The sequence below is a fragment of the Rhinoderma darwinii genome, chromosome 4 (assembly GCF_050947455.1).
Source record: "Rhinoderma darwinii isolate aRhiDar2 chromosome 4, aRhiDar2.hap1, whole genome shotgun sequence".
NCBI classification, from domain to species: domain Eukaryota; kingdom Metazoa; phylum Chordata; class Amphibia; order Anura; family Rhinodermatidae; genus Rhinoderma; species Rhinoderma darwinii.
In genome coordinates this window covers 24,605,813-24,621,373 of record NC_134690.1, presented here as the reverse complement: position 1 = coordinate 24,621,373, position 15,561 = coordinate 24,605,813, and the positions used below count along the sequence as shown (strand labels likewise).

Below are 15,561 nucleotides of genomic sequence, written 5' to 3'. Positions count from 1 at the left end.
CCAACAATTGAAAGTCTGCCTCCAATCAGATAGAAATGAAGCAATTACAGCTAAAGAGAAAAGGACAGCAGGGTTCTTCAAAAAATGGAGACCTTTTCTTCTGCAGTTATCTGATTCAGAAATTGGGGAGGTAGTAACAGGATTTCAATACACAAAATGGTATCTCACAGAAGAGATTAAAGGGCAATTAGGAAGGCTGAAGACTGTAGAGCGGAGAGCCTAAATGGAAATGAGAAAATAGTTCACTGGCAAGAGAGAAGAGGGGAAAGATATATCAGAATAGAGGGATTTACATATTGTCTGCCACAGTTGGTATGTTAAATGTTTCAGCATTTTGAAAGGTTTAATGGAAAGTGTAGTCAAGAAAGTCTGAAATGTAAACGCTTAAGTAAAGTTTGTATGAACCGCAAGTTAAAATGAGATAAAACCTAAATGACATACTCTGTAATACTGTTCCCTTTTTCAAAGAGTGGGCAATGCCATTCTTTTGCTGTATATATGTGGTATGTTCAATAAAAACTTTTATTACAAAAAAAAAAAAAAAAAAAAATCTGTAACACAGAAGGTTTTACCAGGGAAACGCAACTCAATATTTATTGCCCAGATTCTGCAGATTTTAGAAATATCCAACATGTGGCCTTAGTGTCCTAATGGACTGAAACACAGGCCTCAGAAGCAAAGGAGCACCTAGTGGATTTTGGGGCCTCCTTTTTTTCGGAATATATTTTAGGCACCATGTCAGGTTTGAGGAGGTCTTGTGGTACCTAAACAGTCGAAACCCCCAAAAAGTGACCCCATTTTGGAAACTACACCCCTCAAGGCATTTTTCTAGGGGTATAGTTAGCATATTGACCCCACAGTTTTTTTGCAGAATTTATTGGAATTAGTCTGTGAAGATGAAAATCACCTATTTTTCTGTGGAAACATATTTTTTTTTCATTTTTACAAGGAATAAAGGAGAAAAAGCCACCCAACATTTGTAAAGCAATTTCTCCCGATTACGGCAATACCCCATATGTGGTCTTAAACTGATGTTTGGACCCACAGCAAGGCTCAGGAGGGAGGGAGCGCCTTTTGGATTTTGGAGCGCAGATTTTGCTGGATTGGTTTTCAGTGCCACGTCGGGTTTGCAACGCCCTGGAGAGACCAAAACAGTGGAAACCCCCCAAAAGTCACCCTATTTTGGAATCTACACCCCTCAAGGAATTTTTCTAGGGGTATAGTGAGCATTTTGGCCCCTCAGGATCTTTTTTAGAGCGAAGGTGACCAAAAAACAGCGATTTTGGCGCTTTAAATTCTTTATTTATTACAGCGTTCACCGTGCGCAATAAATTACGTTTTAATTTATTCTGCCGGTCGGTACGATTACGCTGATACCATACGTGTATAGTTTATTTTTACGTTTTGCAGCGTTTGCACAATAAAATTACGTTTCTATCAAATAATTTATTTTCTGAGACACGCTATTCTGAGCCGTAACTTTTTTATTTTTTCATCAAAAAAGCTGTGGGAGGTCTTTTTTTTGCGGGATGGGTTGTAGTTTTTATTGGTACCATTTTGGGGTAAATGCGACTTTTTGGTCACTTTTTATTCTATATCTTGGGAGGGGTGGTTACCAAAAAATAGCGATGCTGACAGTTTTCCGTTTATTTTGCTTGCGGCGTTCACCGTGCGGAAAAATTAACATTATAGTTTCATAGTTTGGGTCATTACGAACACGGTGATACCAAATATGTGTACTTTTTTTTTTAACGTTTTAATTTTTTCCCTATAATAAATGACTTATTATAGGAAAACAAAAACCTTTTATTTTTACACTTTTATAAAACATTTTTATTAACTTTTTTTTACTTTTTACACTTTCTTTTTTTGACCTGCAGCTCTGATAGCTGCTAGAATACATTACACTACCTAGGTAGTGTAACGTATTCCAACTGTCAGTGTGACGTCACAGTCACTCTGACAGTTGGTCTACGAGGATCAGCAGAGGCTGATCCTCATAGGCTGACATACATGGCAGACCTGGGGGCCGTTGTCAGGCCCCCGGGTGCCATCACAAGCATCAGAAGCCCCCGCGATTGCATGGGGGCTGCTGATGCGCTACAAACCCACAGCATGCGGAGATCGCAATCGAGCCCCGCATGTAACGGGTTAATTGCCGAAATCAGCGGCGATGAGCCGCTGATCGGCAACACTGGAGTGTCAGCTGTCGGGGACAGCTGATCTCCAAGTTCCCGATGCACACCTTGTCGCCGACAGATTGCATAGGGAACGACACAGGCTTCCTGTCAGAGTGACAGGAAGTCACTATCAGGACCAGCCGAAGGTTAGTCCTGATGGGCTTCCGTCCATGGCAGACCTGGAAGCCATTGTTTGGCTTCCGTTTGCCATACTATCGGCGTTTCGGACCGGGGTCTGCCGATATGCTAGAAACCCCTCAAATTCGGCGATTGCAACCGATCGCCGAATTTAAGGGGTTAATTCACCGAAATCAGCGGCAAAGGACCGCTGGCCGGCAAGAGGGGAGTGTCAGCTGTCGGCGAGTGTGCTCCGGGAAAAACTCAGTAACTGTACGTCCTCGTGCGGGAAGTAACCTCCCGCAACGACGGACAGTTACGTCCTCGTGCGGATAGGGGTTAAGGTCAACAGCCTTGAGCATGAGGCCTTACAGTAAAGCATCCCTCTCCTGCTGTAAAAGAATCAGTAGTACAATTCAGGAATGTCTTCAAGAAGAAAGCATAATACAATAAAAGTGGTATAATAATACTTACGTTGAATTTCTGGATATTTTATCATCAGCAGGAGACCCCATCTCAGTGTGGTTGAGGTGGTCTCCGTTCCAGCAGCAAACAGGTTTCCAGCCAGTGAGGTTAAGTTTTCATCGTGGTAAAACTCAGTGGATTCAGGCTTTCCCTAAACAGCACAAAAGAACAAAATCATATTAAATAGTTTAATAAATGATGTAATAATTAACACCCCAGTTTAAGGAATGTACAGGACTAGAAAAACAAAAAAAAAAAACAGTTCCACATCTGTCTACAGATTGTGTGTGGTATTGCAGCTCAGCCCCAATTACTTACATGGATCTAAGCTGCAATACCTGACATAACCCATGGACAGGTGTGGCGCTGTTTGTGGACAAAAGCAGCCGTGTTTTTCTAATCTCATACAACCCCTTTAAAAACACGATAAAACAAAACAGTCCTTGAAAACCCATATCTAATATCTACAGCAAATCCATTTATTGCATAAAAAATAGTTTACTAAAGTTGATCAAATTGGCAAAGGTGAATTTTTTTTCTCGGGTGGAGATTTTGATTTCTATTAGTAAATTTTATGTCTGAAGCAGCTGACCATTTTATGGCTTTGTGCAATCTATGGGGCCAAGCAGTATCTCCGTATGCCTCTGATATTATATTGTATTTCTTTTTTTGTTGGATTCCATAAGATTGCGACAAAATAAATAGTGGAATGATCTATCATGCTGTATTATAAAAGGTTTTCTCTTCTAGAAACACACGTTCTAGAGGAAAATACCCCAGTAGGCACCTTATGGCCGGATACGGTGCACATAGTAAGGAGCCACAGCCGTTCCATGTGACTCTGAACCGGTTCTGATAATTAGGAAGCTATTTAGATACCATAATAAATCATTTTCAGTCACAGTTGCTTAGCAACAAAAGGTGCGGCTTGTGGGTAGACAACTCGTGATGTCTGTGCACGTGGAGATCAGGAGTTGTCACTCACATATAAATACTTGTAAGGTACCCCCAGCACCACAGCTCCAGGGTGGAATCCGGCATCATGATGGGGGGCTTATTCTGATCGGATTGTCTGGATTAGATAATTATACTTGAGAACTGCATGTATTCATTAATCATTTTTATGTTTAATTAATACGGATTGTTATAGTTGTACGGATTGTGATAGTTCAAGAAGCTGCAGCAGGGCCAGGAAACCAACAGAGAAGAATCACAAGCAAGGAGGAACAGGAAAGGCAGGTATAAATAGACAGAGGGCGGGAGCTAGCTCCGTCTGGCCAGGCTGTGATAGGCTCTCCCACTCCTAAGCCTGCCATCCTGAGTGGTGGAAGATGGAGTCAGTCTCACAGACATAGAAGCAGGTGCAGACTGATTACCTATGTGCGTAGACACAGAAGCTGTGCCTGGCAGATCCTTTACAAAATTATAGTTTACTAAAGTTGCTAAAATTTACCATTTTATGGCTTTGTACAATCTATGGGGCCAAACAGTATCTCCGTATACGTCTGATATTATATTGTATTTATTTTTTTTATTGGATTCCATAAGAATGCGACCAAAAAAAATAGAGGTATGATCTATCATGCTGTATTATAGAGGTTTTTTTCTTCTAAAAACATACGTTCTAGAGGAAAATACCCCAGTAGGCACCTAATGGCCGGATACGGCACACGTAGTAAGGAGCCACAGCCGTTCCATGTGCCTCTGAACAGGTTCTGATGATGAGGAAGCTATTTATAATTATACTTGAGAAGTGCATGTATTCATTAATACTTTTTTTGTTTAATTAATAAGGATTGTTATAATGTTCAACGTACCTCTTGTTGCTTTGTAAGAAAGGCGTCAACAAGATTCCTCTGGTCATTTACATCCAATTCTTTCCTCTGTTTTGTAAATGTCACTCTTATAAATTTCTGAAACTCTCTGATGTTCCCAAAAATTGTTTTGTGAGCTCCGGGCAGCCAGTCCATCAATGTCGGAAAACTGTTATACATCTGAATAAAAAGTCACAAACACTAACATCAGGATTTTAAAATTTAATAGTAGATACTATTAAAAGGTTTAAGGTAGGTTTAAACCCTAGATTTTCTCTACTCCTTCCTTGGATCAATAACTTTGACTTCCAAAACGTCAATCCCCATGTGGTCTTTCATGGATGGGCTCTGAAGGGGTTGACTTGCATTAATCAGATAATTGACATGCTCACTCGTCGTCCTTACTCATTTAATGAACTACGTATACAATACGATTTTCCGGGACAACACCCATTTTATTACATGCAGGCCTGTAGCTATGCTCACAAGGTCATTCGACACTTACAGGATCAAGACTGGGATGACTCCTGTCACTTCACTCCATTTCATCAATGCCAAAAAAGACTGATCACTACCTATTATAACACTTTAAGACAGACATTGGACTACGCTAAAGCGAGATCAGGTATACTGGGTTGACCACTTAGATCACATCACTCATGACGACATCCTGTCTTCTGTAACTACGGCTGCCAAATACCTACCATCAGCCATGTACTGAGAGATGTCCTTTAAAACAGCTCATAGGGCTTACGACTCCCCTTATAGGGGCTTTCTCATGGGTAACTCCTCTCACCATACGTGTTTAAAGTGTGAAGCGCCGCACGCAGACTTATGACATTGTCTCTGGTTATGCCCAACTATTGCTGACTTTTGGCGAAAAATACAATCTTTTGTGTCAAACACCCTGTCTATACAATGTCCTTCTACCCAGAAGTGGGGTCTATTTGGGATTCTGCCACCTTCCATGACCCTTCTCCCGAAAAAAAAAAATCACAAAAAACTATTATATTATGTCTCTGCGGCGATCCTCCAGAATGCATTGGGTAGAAACCTCCCTTCGAAAAAAGCACAATACTGAAACCTGTTTTTAGCTATGGGAGAACTTTATACCTCTCTTACCACTTCATATAAAACAAAAACTAATTGCATGCTTTGGCTCTACAACTTGGTATCTGGAACATCAGATGTCTGGTGTGGCACCGATCATAATATGATTCCATAACGCTTTCATGCCGAGAACCTGTAGATTCACGTCCTTTTCGCACATACCCCGTGCTGCCAGGGCATGAATATACAGATCTCTGTTCCAGCCGGCATAGCGCTGTCAACCCCTGCCTCTGGTCCCAGAGACATGACCGGAACCTGATTGGTTCAGGTCTCGATCATGTGATCGCAGGGAAAGTGTGTTGTAGCAACAAACTGGAACCGATGGACCGATTGCGGCTGCTGCCGTCGGTTGCATGGCAAAACCGGAGGCCATACAACGGCCTCCAGTCTGCCATTCACGGAAACCTATGAGAACCAGCTGGTGTAAGTGTAAAAACAAGTTATAAGTTACAAAAACAAAAAATGCTTTGTTTCCTATAATAATACTTTTATTATATTGAAAAAAAATAAAACGTTAAAAAGTACACATATTCGGTATCACCGCGTTCGTAACGACCCCATCTATAAGACTATAATATTATATTTCCCACACGGTGAACACCGCAAAAAATAGTTAAAAAACAATACTAGCATCACTATTTTTTTGGTCATCAACCCTCCCAAAATATAGAATAAAAATTGATAAAAAATTAGCATGTACCCCAAAATAATACCAATAAAACTAAAACCCGTCCCGCAAAAAACAAGCCCTTACACAGCTTTTTTGACTGAAAAATAAAAAAATTGTCTCTCAGAATAAGGTAATTTTATAGAAAAGTGATTTTATTGTGCAAACGCCACAAAACATAAAAAAAAACTATATACATATGGTATCGCCGTAATCGTACCGACCTGCAGAATAATGTAAAATGTCATTTATAGCGCACAGTGATTACTGTAAAAAAAAAAAAAAAGAAAAAAGGACGGACAACAAAACATTGTCAAAATGTTTTTTTTTGTCACTTTGCTTGCCAAAAAAATCAAATAAAAAGTGATCAAAAAATCACATGTACCCTAAAATGGTACAAATGAAAACTACAGATTGTCCCGCAACAAATAAGCCCTCACACAGCTCCGGTGGAGAAAAAAGAAAAAGTTGTGGTGCTCAGAATATGGCGACAGAAATTGTGCAGTGTCCAAAAGCGGATAAGATCGGGCACCATTTATCAGTGCGACATCGGCCACATATCTATGAATTATTTATCCCATTATTATACCCTCTTATTATGCCCTGATGTTCTCCGCACAGATTACATATACCCTGATGTACTCCGCACAGATTACATACAGTGAAGGAAATAAGTATTTGATCCCTTGCTGATTTTGTAAGTTTGCCCACTGTCAAAGACATGAATAGTCTAGAATTTTTAGGCTAGGTTAATTTTACCAGTGAGAGATAGATTATATTTAAAAAAAACAGAAAATCACATTGTCAAAATTATATATATTTATTTGCATTGTGCACAGGGAAGTAAGTATTTGATCCCGTTGGCAAACAAGACTTAAAACTTGGTGGCAAAACCCTTGTTGGCAAGCACAGCAGTCAGACGTTTTTAGTAGTTGATGATGAGGTTTGCACACGTTAGATGGAATTTTGGCCCACTCCTCTTTGCAGATCATCTGTAAATCATTAAGATTTCGAGGCTGTCGCTTGGCAACTCGGATCTTCAGCTCCCTCCATAAGTTTTCGATGGGATTAAGGTCTGGAGACTGGCTAGGCCACTCCATGACCTTAATGTGCTTCTTTTTGAGCCACTCCTTTGTTGCCTTGGCTGTATGTTTCGGGTCATTGTCGTGCTGGAAGACCCAGCCACGAGTCATTTTTAATGTCCTGGTGGAGGGAAGGAGGTTGTCACTCAGGATTTGACGGTACATGGCTCCATCCATTCTCCCATTGATGCGGTGAAGTAGTCCTTTGCCCTTAGCAGAGAAACACCCCCAAAACATAATGTTTCCACCTCCATGCTTGACAGTGCGGACGGTGTTCTTTGGGTCATAGGCAGCATTTCTCTTCCTCCAAAAACGGCGAGTTGAGTTAATGCCAAAGAGCTAAATTTTAGTCTCATCTGACCACAGCACCTTCTCCCAATCACTCTCAGAATCATCCAGATGTTCATTTGCAAACTTCAGACGGGCCTGTACATGTGCCTTCTTGAACATGGGGACCTTGCGGGCACTGCAGGATTTTAATCCTGACGAAGCACCAGCGAAACGCGCATCGGGTCTGGCAGCGGTCTCCCCTCCCGGTCCTGATCTCCTGCTCATTTTCCACTACGTAGGTGTAGGTATACTGCTTAGAGATGAGCGAACCGGGACAACCGAACCCGGTTTCGGTCCGAACTTCAGGAAAAGTTCGGTTCGCAGCGAATCCGAACTTTACCGGGTTCGGCCGAACCCGTTTTGACCGAACCCGGCTACATTTTGGCGCCTGCCACATGTTACATCTAAAATGGAGGATTACAGAAGATCACCTGACATCAGGCTACCCCATAATGCCTTGCAAATGGCTCTCCCAGCCAATCGGGAGGCAGCATAGGGGCGGGCTCAAGCCTGCAATAAAAGTCTATGCACGGAGCTCAGCGGCCATTTTACAGACAGGAGCTGCAGGGATAGCATCTCTGTGCAGTAAGGGAAAGCTTTAGGAATCTAAAAAGGCAGGAATTCAGAAATCGAAGGGGCTCATCCACTACTCACTACTCAGCCAGTGTGTGAATACGCTTTTATAAGGGGCTCATCCCCATTGCATCCAACTTGCAATACAGGCAGCCTTTGTAGTAGTAGTGGTAGTAGTACTACAAGGCCCAGCATTCCCTGAGTGCACTGCAGCGAGGCTGATTGAAATTCTCATTCATTGCCATTTGCCAAGCCAGTGTCCGTGTGTGAATACGCTTTTAAAAGGGGCTCATCCCTGGAATAACAATCCAACTTGCCATACAGGCAGCCTAGAAGTACTACAACGCCCAGCATTCCCTGAGTGCACTGCAGCGAGGCTGATTGAAATTCTCATTCATTGCCATTTGCCAAGCCAGTGTCCGTGTGTGAATACGTTTTTAGAAGGGGCTCATCCCCACTGCATCCAACTTGCAATACAGGCAGCCTTTGTAGTAGTGGTAGTAGTAGTACTACAAGGCCCAGCATTCCCTGAGTGCACTGCAGCGAGGCTGATTGAAATTCTCATTCATTGCCATTTGCCAAGCCAGTGTCCGTGTGTGAATACGCTTTTAAAAGGGGCTCATCCCTGGCCGTTATTAACAGGATAACAATCCAACTTGCCATACAGGCAGCCTAGTAGTACTACAAGGCCCAGCATTCCCTGAGTGCACTGCAGCGAGGCTGATTGAAATTCTCATTCATTGCCATTTGCCAAGCCAGTGTCCGTGTGTGAATACGCTTTTAAAAAGGGGCTCATCCCTGGCCGTTATTAACAGGAATAACAATCCAACTTGCCATACAGGCAGCCTAGTAGTACTACAAGGCCCAGCATTCCCTGAGTGCACTGCCGCGAGACTGATTGAAATTCTCATTCATTGCCATTTGCCAAGCCAGTGTCAGTGTGTGAATACGCTTTTAGAAGGGGCTCTGAAATGTCTGGGAAAAAAAAGGTTGTGAAAGGACGGGGTAGAGGAAGAAACACCCATGCCGTCTCCTCTTCCAGTGGTTGGTGCCAGACCCAGTAGCAGAATTTGTGGCACAAGACATGTGCCCAGTTCCACTAGTAGCAGCTGCCATGTGCCTGCTGGTAGTAGTATCAGCAAGCCAGACTTGTCCATCTCCTCCGGTGGGCGGGTTACTTTAGACAATACGGCCATTGTGGACTGGTTGGCTGGCTCGCAGTCATCTCAGCAGGAAGACTCTGACGATCTGGCTTCAAGCCAGGTTTCGTTGGATTCCAGATCCTCTACAGTTCCTTGGCACGGTGACAGTAGTAATATAGGTATTTCTAGCGTTTCCATTCCATCATCTATGTCTTCGCTCCCCCTTCCTAGCGGGAAGCCATCTTTCCTGAGAGTCCTAAGAGACATCTCCTCGGGTGCGAAGGAAGATACTGAACAACATAGTGATGATGATGATTTGTTTTCCGCGAGTCAGCCAACGGAGTGTGTTGCGGCGGTGGTGGAGGTGGAAGCGGTGACCGAGACGCATAGCTGCGGTAGTGGGGGTGTTGGTGGTGGTAGCCGTGGTGGCAGACGCAGTAATGAGGGGGGGCATGAAGCCCGCCATGATGTCACATCACATTCACAACACAGTGACAGAAGTGGCGGGGATGATGAGGAAGGCTATGATGATGATGATGTTTTAGACAGGACGTGGGAACCAGGTGACGAGTTGATGACGGCGTCAGAGGAGGAGGGTAGTAGTGGCGGCACTGGATGTGATAAACAGCCAAGCCGAGGTAGGGGCAGAAGTCAATCTGCAAAACGTTGCAGCGGTAGGGTCAGCTCAGGAGCCGGTGACGGCGACACAGATGCTGGTGTAGGCTCCCGAAAAAAGCCTGCCAGACAAGGGGCAAGCTTGGGTGGTTGTGGTGGTGGTGGTGGACGTGGTACTACCTCTTTACGGTACTCTGCCGTGTGGCAATTTTTCTGTACCTTCCCGGAGGAGGAAAACATGGCACAGTGCCGTATCTGCAAGCAGAAAGTAAAGCGTGGGCAGGGAAGCAATGTAGGAACTACTGCTCTACGTAAACACATGGAACGGCATCACAAGGCCATGTGGGACAATCAACATGCCCCACCATCATGTACATCTAATGAAGACCCCTCTTCCGCTGCTGCTGCTGCTCCGAGTCCCTGTCATCTAAGTAGTAGCCAGGCCTTATCCACCATGTCGTTGTCATCATCATCATCACTGTCATCTAGTGCTCCTCCTATGTCCCGTCAGTTATCCATTACGGAATCGTTGTCCAATAAGCAACAATATATACCCAGTCATCCACTTGTCGTGCGGCTTAATTCACACCTGGCTAAGTTGTTGGTGGTGCAGTCGCTGCCGTACCACCTGGTCGACTCCGCCGGCTTCAAGCAATTGATGGCGTGCGCTCAGCCTAGGTGGCGAATACCTAGCCGACATTACTTCTCCAAAACAGCTGTCCCTGCCTTGCACAAGCATGTGGAGGAAAAGGTGTCCAAGTCCTTGCAATTATCCGTGTGCAGCAGGGTACATGCCACCGTCGACACGTGGAGCAGCAACTATGGGCAGGGACAGTACATGTCTTTCACGGCCCACTGGGTCAATATTTTGCAGTCCGATGCACCACCGCAGCAATGCCAGGCATTACCACCTCCACGCTTGTATGTTTCTAGTTCAACTCCGGACACCAGGCGCCTACCATCCTTCTCCTCCTACTCCTCCTCCTCCTCCTTGCCTTCCTCCTTGGAGGTCTTCCCGTCCCCGACAGGACACAGCGTATCTTCCACTCCTCTTTTCATAGGTGCAAGGTGAAGCGCCACAACGCTGTCTTACACCTGCTGAGCCTGGGCGAGAAAAGCCACACAGGGCAGGAGCTGCTGCTGTGCATCAAGGAGGAAATCGCACGCTGGCTGTCTCCTCTGAAACTCACACTGGGCAATGTTGTCTCTGATAACGGCAAGAACGTTGTGGCTGCACTGCGTCTAGGTCACCTGACACACGCTCCTTGCATGGCACATGTGATCAATCTGGTCATAACACGCTTCTTAAAGTCATATGTTGGTTTGAAGGGTGTGCTGGCCATGTCCAGGAGGGTTTGCGTTCGCTTTAGACGTTCGTATGCATTTAAGCACGCCCTCCTGGACTTGCAGCGTCAAAACAATCTCCCAGAACACAGCCTGATTTGCGACGTTCCAACACGATGGAATTCCACCCTGCACATGTTGGACCGTCTGTACGAACAGCGGAAAGCCGTGAATGATTTCCTGATGCAGCAGACGGGCAGCGTTTGGAGCCAGTGTAATTTCGAGCTCAGGCACTGGCAGCTGGTTAGAGACGCATGTCGCGTTTTGAGGCCCTTTGAAGAGGCCACACGATTTGTGAGCCGTGACGCTAGCGGAATGAACGATGTTATGCCGCTGATATTCATTATGGAGCAAACGCTCACAGCGATGATTCAGCAAAGGATGGAGGAAGGATCACATCTGGCTATGGATGTTGAGGAGGAGGAGGAGGAGGAGGAGGAGGAGGAGGAGGAGGATGAGGAAACAGGACCTGAAGAGGAGCTGGAATCACAGGAAGGGATAGGGGACGAGGCAGCCGCACAACATGACAGTGATGGTGGTGATGACGAGTCTGACGACGACCTTGATGATGGACAACCATGGCAGTATGGGGCGGAGATGGAACCAACCGGGCCCTCTGAAACGCTGGCCAGGATGGCGAGCTGTATGCTTCGTTACTTGCGCGCTGACTGTCGTATTGTTAGCATGAAGCAAAGAGATGACTACTGGATAGCCACACTTTTAGACCCTCGGTATAAAGCCAGAATGGGGGAGTTTTTGTGCCTTCCGAGAGGGAGGCAAAATTGGCTTATTATAGAGAGAAGCTATGCAGCCAGCTTGTCACGGCTTTCAAACGGCAAACACCTGCTGCAAGCATGTCTGACCGGGGGGCCACTCTCCGCTCCCCACTGTCTCATCGTTCCACCGCCTCTGGCAGAGCTACCTCTGCAATAGGCGGCAGCCGTGGCAGCAGCGGCAGCAGCAGCCAATTCAGTTTGGAAAATATGATGACAACATTTTTACATCCAATACCCCGACCTGACACACATCGTAGTACTAGTCACCAAAGGGATGTTCACCATCTCCAGGTGCAGCACCTAAACAACCAGGTTCACTCGTACCTGGACTGTGCCCTTTGTCCATCAGAAATGCTGATCCCAGACCCCATGGACTTCTGGGTCAGCAGATTGGATCATTGGCAAGAACTGGCCCAGTTTGCCATGGGTGTACTGTCTTGTCCACCATCCAGTGTAGCGTCAGAGAGGGTATTCAGCGCAGCAGGGGGCTTCGTCACCCCTAAGCGAACAAGATTGTCCGCCAACAGCTTGGAAAATCTCACGTTTCTGAAAATGAATCAAGCGTGGATCGGTGAGGATTTTAAAACCCCTGTGCCTGATGCCACTGATTAGATCTGACATTGCTGCTGCTGCTGCTGCCGCCTGCTACTGCCGCCTGCTACTACGGGATTCTGTCCTGTCCACTCTTTTTTTAATGTGCCGCTGTTGGTGCTGCAGCTGCTACTACTTCTACCACCAATCCACCCCAGTGCCGTCTGCTACAAGCAGGCCTGCCCCACCAGAGGGCTTTGTCCTGTGACTCTCCAGTCTCTTTTTTTAATGTGCTGCTACTACTGCTTGCACCCTTGCTGTCTGTGTTGGCTAGTACCTCTACTACCACCAATACACCTACACTGCCGTCTGCTACAAGCAGGCCTGAGGCCTGCCCCACCACAGGGCTTTGTCCTCCTGTGACTGTCCAGTCTCTTTTTTTAATGTGCTGCTACTACTGCTTGCACCCTTGCTGTCTGTGTTGGCTACCTCGACTACTACCACCAATACACCTCCACTGCCGCCCGTCTGCTACAAGCAGGCCTGCCCCACCACAGGGCTTTGTCCTGTGACTGTCGTCCAGTGTCTTTTAATGTGCTGCTACTACTCACCCTTGCCAATAAAAAGGGTCAATTTTTGGAGGGCTTGTGAAAAGCCATTGCTTGTTGCTTTTACATCCATGTATGGAAGAACCCCGGCAGGCATCTGCCAATAAAAAGGGTCAATTTTTGGAGGGCTTGTGAAAAGCCATTGCTTGTTGCTTTAATGCTTTTACATCCATGTATTGAAGAACCCCGGCAGGCATCTGCCAATAAAAAGGGTCAATTTTTGGAGGGCTTGTGAAAAGCCATTGCTTGTTGCTTTTACATCCATGTATGGAAGAACCCCGGCAGGCATCTGCCAATAAAAAGGGTCAATTTTTGGAGGGCTTGTCAAAAGCCATTGCTTGTTGCTTTAATGCTTTTACATCCATGTATGGAAGAACCCCGGCAGGCATCTGCCAATAAAAAGGGTCAATTTTTGGAGGGCTTGTCAAAAGCAATTGCTTCTTCTTTTACCACCTTATATGTATGAACCCTGGCAGGCATCAGCCGCCTAAAATGGTTAATTTTTGTACCTTTTTTAACAATGCATTAAGCATACAACATGCACAAGTGCAGTGGTTTCTGTTAGTTATCTCCGTGTCCCATCCGTTTTCCTAGAGCCATACATGTTGGCGTAACTTTGACACCAACTTTGCATTAAAGACAGCTCAAAAGTACTTGGATACACTCATGGGTGACCTAAGAGTGTTATACAGGGCTTCTAGGGCTTTAAAACAGTGTTATACACGATTTTTAGGGACTTTCTTGTATTACAGGTTCGGTCAGAACTAGTTCGGTCCGAATCAAACTTTTGCACGAAATTCGGCGAACTTGCCGAACCGAACTTTTCATAAGTTCGCTCATCTCTAATACAGCTCATTAGTTTGCCTATGACTGCACTTTGCATGTATATTTTTTTAGGTATCTATCTGTGCAAATGTACTATGCTTAGCACCTGCCTAATAATATTGATTTATGCTCTTTGTGGGATCTTTTGACCATTTTAACATCTGGGGGACCAGGCTGCTTTTATGTTCGGATTCAATCTCTTTATGAGGGTTCATTCTTTTTACTGTGTATAGTTGTAATGTGTTTTCTGTGTATTTTTGACTGAAATAAAGATTGTTTGTAATTTTGCAAATACTTGGTCGTGACTTTTCTTCTCTTTCTGGTTTTGTAGCCTATTCCAGCCTTGTGCAGGTCTATGATCTTGTCCCGGACATCCTTAGAAAGCTCTTTGGTCTTGCCCATGTTGTAGAGGTTAGAGTCAGACTGATTAATTGAGTCTGTGGACAGGAGTCTTTTATATAGGTGACCATGTAAGAGCTGTCTATAATGCAGGCACCAAGTTGATTTGGAGCGTGTAACTGGTCTGGAGGAGGCTGAACTCTTAATGGTTGGTAGGGGATCAAATACTTATTTCTCTGTGCAAAATGCTAATAAATATATATCATTTTGACTATGTGATTTTCAGTTTGTTTTTTTATATAATCTATCTCTCACTGGTAAAATTAATCTAGCCTAAAAATTCTAGACTGTTCATGTCTTTGACAGTGGGCAAACTTACAAAATCAGCAAGGGATCAAATACTTATTTCCTCCACTGTATATCCTGATGTACTCCTCACAGCTTACATATACCCTGATGTACTCCGCACAGCTTACATATACCCTGATGTACTCCGCACAGCTTACATATACCCTGATGTACTCCGCACAGCTTACATATACCCTGATGTACTCCGCACAGCTTACATATACCCTGATGTACTCCGCACAGCTTACATATACCCTGATGTACTCCGCACAGCTTACATATACCCTGATGTACTCCGCACAGCTTACATATACCCTGATGTACTCCGCACAGCTTACATATACCCTGATGTACTCCGCACAGCTTACATATACCCTGATGTACTCCGCACAGCTTACATATACCCTGATGTACTCCGCACAGCTTACATATACCCTGATGTACTCCGCACAGCTTACATATACCCTGATGTACTCCGCACAGCTTACATATACCCTGATGTACTCCGCACAGCTTACATATACCCCGATGTACTCCTCACAGCTTACATATACCCTGATGTACTCCGCACAGCTTCACACATATACCCTGATGTACTCCGCGCAGCTTACATATACCCTGATGTACTCCTCACAGATTACATATACCCCGATGTACTCCGCACAGCTTCACACATATACCCTGATGTACTCTGC

At 44.9% G+C, this 15,561-nt stretch overlaps 1 protein-coding gene across 2 annotated transcripts in view; it reads right to left on the bottom strand.

Moving 5' to 3' along the window:
• The window catches only part of LOC142759071 (cytochrome P450 2C14-like), a 97,654-nt gene that overhangs the window by 23,641 nt on the left and 58,452 nt on the right, over positions 1 to 15,561 (bottom strand). For both annotated transcript variants that reach the window (XM_075860915.1, XM_075860916.1), the window contains exons 6-7: positions 4,580 to 4,756; positions 2,772 to 2,913 (exon numbers count right to left, since the gene is read on the bottom strand). In XM_075860915.1, coding sequence (XP_075717030.1) covers positions 2,772 to 2,913; positions 4,580 to 4,756 — 319 coding nt within the window. The remainder of the gene's footprint in view (positions 1 to 2,771; positions 2,914 to 4,579; positions 4,757 to 15,561) is intronic.